Here is a 3737-nt window from a genome sequence, read left to right as displayed (position 1 = left end):
CAACACCACATGTCAAAAGAACACAGCCATCAGTGATTCTAAAAGTGGGCCTTCACCAGAATCCAACCATGCTAGCACCCTGATCTTGGACTTCTCAGCCTCCAGAATTATTAGAAATAAGTATCTGTTGCTTAAGCTACCCAGTCTATGGCACTTTGTTACAGCAGCCCAAGCAGACTAAGATACTAAAGTATGCATATTTGTGGGTCCTCCGATTTTCTCAGGCTACATTTACACCAGCACAACCTCGCCAACGTATGATATAATCAATTATTTTTTTCATCCAAGTGGTGCATCCTCACCAGCGACAGGTGGGTCACAAATATCTAAACTTCTCTTAAAGGAAGAAGAAAGAGCATTTACTCAGTTCCAAGTGCTACATGTTTATTGCCTCTCAGATCCCTCCAACAGAGGTATTACATGTACTTTATGAAAACAGTCTGAGAGAGGTGAAGTGACTTGCCCAAAGTTGCACACCAGAAAGTGTGGAAGCCAGACTTAAAACCAAGTCTGTATGCTGATAAAATTCATATTCTTTCCACTGTTTTAGACATTCAGCTGGTATTTATTGAACACTTCTTACGTACCAGACCCTGGAGATACAAAAATGAATCACAGAGCCATACTGAGCACATAGTAGGACTTAGTAAATGTTTGTTGAATGAATATTGGATCAAGGCACTCAAAGCCCACAGGAGAGACAGACACACAAAAGGAAAATACAGTAGCTTTTTGACTTTCAGATTAATTTGTGTTTTAACATCTTTGAACTTTTTTCATGTAACATTATATCATGTGCTTTTTCCATGTCATTAAAAATTCTGTAAAAATAAAACAAAAATACATGCAATAGAATAGTGATGCTCTGTGATGGATGTAAGCCCCAGTGCAGCCAGCACAAAGTAGGGAGAAGTACAGTTTCCTCTGAGTCATGTGAGTCAGGAGGGAAGGCTTTACATATGAGATAGTTTTTGTCAAACACAAAAACTGGAAATGGGTTCTTAGCAAAGGGAACACATGAAAAGGCACAGGAGTGTAAACAGTATATTTTCTGGAAACTGCACTACTTCTGGTTGCCTTGAAGTTACTTCATTTCAATATCAGGGTTAGGTATCAATAAACTGATCCTTCAGTAAATATCTGCCATATGCCAGGCTTTGTGTGAGATGTTTTACATGCTTTATTCCATTGAATCCCTGCAGCATTTTTTCCTCATTACACAGAGAGAAAACTGAGGCTCGGGGTGGTGAAGAGTCCAGCCCTGGAATATATTCAAGTCTTCTATTCTTTCCACTCCCTGTCGTCTCCCCCAGATGCCAGCCACTGCTGCCCTCTCCTGTCCCAGGTTTTACTCCAATGGAAGGATGTCCTCTCAGCAAACCTAGCTAGCTACCCTTTGGATCAGGAAACTGTGCCCATTTCACTGCCTCTTTTTCTCCTTGGGAAACTGGAGAGGAAAATGCACATAGAGTCACGGAGTTTTCAATCCTTGTCCAGACACTAACTATGATCCTATTCATCATCCACGCATTTAATAAATTCAGGCATACTTCATAGATATTGTGGGTTTGGTTGCAGACAAGCACAATAATAGAGTCAAGACATAGCAATAAAGCAAACCACCCCAAAGTTTTGGTTTCCCAGGGCATATAAAAGTTATGTTGACACTATAGTCTATTAAGTGTGCAATAGCATTATGTCTAACAAAGCAATGTACATACCTTAATTTTAAAACATTTTATTGCTAAAAAATGATACCCATCACCTAGGCCTTCAGTGATTCATAGTGGTAACACCTATAATAATCATGAAAAATCTGAAATATTGTAAGAATTATCAAAATGTGACACAGGGACACAAAGTGAGCAAATGCTGTTGGAAAAATTGTGCCACAAACCTTCAATTTGTTTTTAAGAAAAACAAAAAACCACCATCTGTGAAGCATGATAAAGTGCAATAAAATGAAGTGTGCCCTTATTTATTGAGCAATTATTATGTGCCCAGCAATGTTCTCAGTACCGTGGATTCAAAATTGAGTAAGCCAGGCAAGTGTCCCATTCTCATGGAGGTTAAGTAGTAGCGTGTGTGTGATAAGTTGCTTCAAGTCATGTCCATCTCTTTACAATCCTATGGACTATAGCCAGCCAGGTTCCTCTGTCCATGGGGTTCTCCAGGCAAGAATACTGGAGTGGGTTGCCATGCCCTCCTCCAGGGATCATCCCTACCCCAGAGATTGAACCCTCATCACTTAAGTCTCCTGTATTGGCAGACAGGTTCTTTACAGCTGAGCTACCTGGAAAGTGGCAAGGACTTAGCACTAAAGAAGCAATTTTAAAATTACCTCTTTATATAAATTTTTTAAATTTATATATTTTTAATTGAAGGATTCTTTTAAACACAGGTTTTGAGAAGTGCTGTGGCTTGTCCACACACATCACACTTTAATTACACAATTAAGACTCACCCAAATCTGTTCCCAGTACAAAGTACGTTCTGGCTGGTCATGGTCCTGACTTTTTCCTCACCTCCCTCCTGCTTTGTCTCTCCTCAGACTCTGTCCTGCAAAATGACACCTGAGAACTTCACCTGGGCCTGGGGTGCCCCTGCTGAGTTCATCCTCCTGGGCATCACGGACCGCTGGGACCTGCGCCTGACCCTCTTCCTCATCTTCCTGCCCGTCTACCTGGTGAGCTTGCTGGGAAACGCAGGCATGGTGCTGCTGATCCACGTAGACGCCCAGCTCCACACACCCATGTACTTCTTCCTGGCCAACCTCTCCCTGCTAGATGCCTGCTATTCCTCAGCCATCGGCCCCAAGATGCTTGTGGACCAACTGTTGCCTCGCGCCAGCATCCCTTACGCAGCCTGTGTCCTCCAAATGTTCCTGTTTGCAGGGCTGGCCGATGCCGAGTGTTGCCTGCTGGCAGCCATGGCCTATGACCGCTACGTGGCCATCGGAAACCCTCTTCTCTACACCACGGCCATGTCCCGGCGTCTGTGCCTGGTCTTGCTGGGAGCCTCCGGCCTGGGCGGGGCAGTGAGCGCCGTGGTCCACACGACCTTCACCTTCCGCCTGAGCTTCTGCGGCTCCCGGGAGGTGAACAGCTTCTTCTGCGATATTCCCCCCCTGCTGGCCATCTCCTGCAACGACACCAGTCTCAATGAACTCCTCCTCTTCGCCGTCTGTGGCTTCATCCAGACAGCCACCGTGTCGGCCATTGCCGTGTCCTACGGGTTCATCGCCGGCGCTGTGATCCGCATGCGCTCGGCCGCGAGCCGGTGGCGAGCAGCCTCGACCTGCGGCTCCCACCTCACGGCTGTGGCCATGCTGTACGGGACACTCATCTTCATGTACCTGCGTCCCAGCTCCAGCTACGCCCTGGACACGGACAAGATGGCCTCCGTGTTCTACAGCCTTGTCATCCCAGCTCTCAACCCACTCATCTACAGCCTCCGCAACAAAGAGGTCAAGGAGGCGCTCAGAAGGACTTGGAGCCGATGCTGCGGTCCATGGTGGAGGCACCAGTGAAAGGGCTGCAGGCTGGCCTTAGGAATGACTCTGGAGGAATGACTCTGGAGGGATGAGGTGGGCTCTTCCCCGCCCCTGGCACGGGCTGGGTGTCCCTTGTCCTTGTTTGAGGTGGAAGAAAGGGGAGAAACTGAGGTTTACAGACAGGAGACCGGAACCTGGGGTACTCTAGACCCAGCCAGAACCAAGATCAAGTGAATTTGCTGTT

The 3737-nt window shown here is 46.4% G+C and overlaps 1 protein-coding gene across 1 annotated transcript; it reads left to right on the top strand.

Annotated features, from left to right (window-relative positions):
- Positions 1-2566: 2566 nt before the first annotated feature.
- Positions 2567-3529, top strand: LOC101114434 (olfactory receptor 5C1). Its single transcript, XM_012163523.3, has one exon. The coding sequence runs from the start codon at positions 2567-2569 to the stop codon at positions 3527-3529; it is 963 nt and encodes a 320-aa protein (XP_012018913.3).
- The last annotated feature ends 208 nt before the right edge of the window (positions 3530-3737 follow it).

Source organism: Ovis aries, chromosome 3 (genome assembly GCF_016772045.2).
Source record: "Ovis aries strain OAR_USU_Benz2616 breed Rambouillet chromosome 3, ARS-UI_Ramb_v3.0, whole genome shotgun sequence".
NCBI lineage: Eukaryota > Metazoa > Chordata > Mammalia > Artiodactyla > Bovidae > Ovis > Ovis aries.
This window is presented reverse-complemented; position numbering and strand designations above follow the sequence as displayed.

What these genes read in the sequence shown, in the direction of transcription:
- LOC101114434 (XM_012163523.3), top strand. Translation starts at nt 2,567, where the DNA reads ATGACACCTGAGAACTTCACCTGGGCCTGGGGTGCCCCTGCTGAGTTC.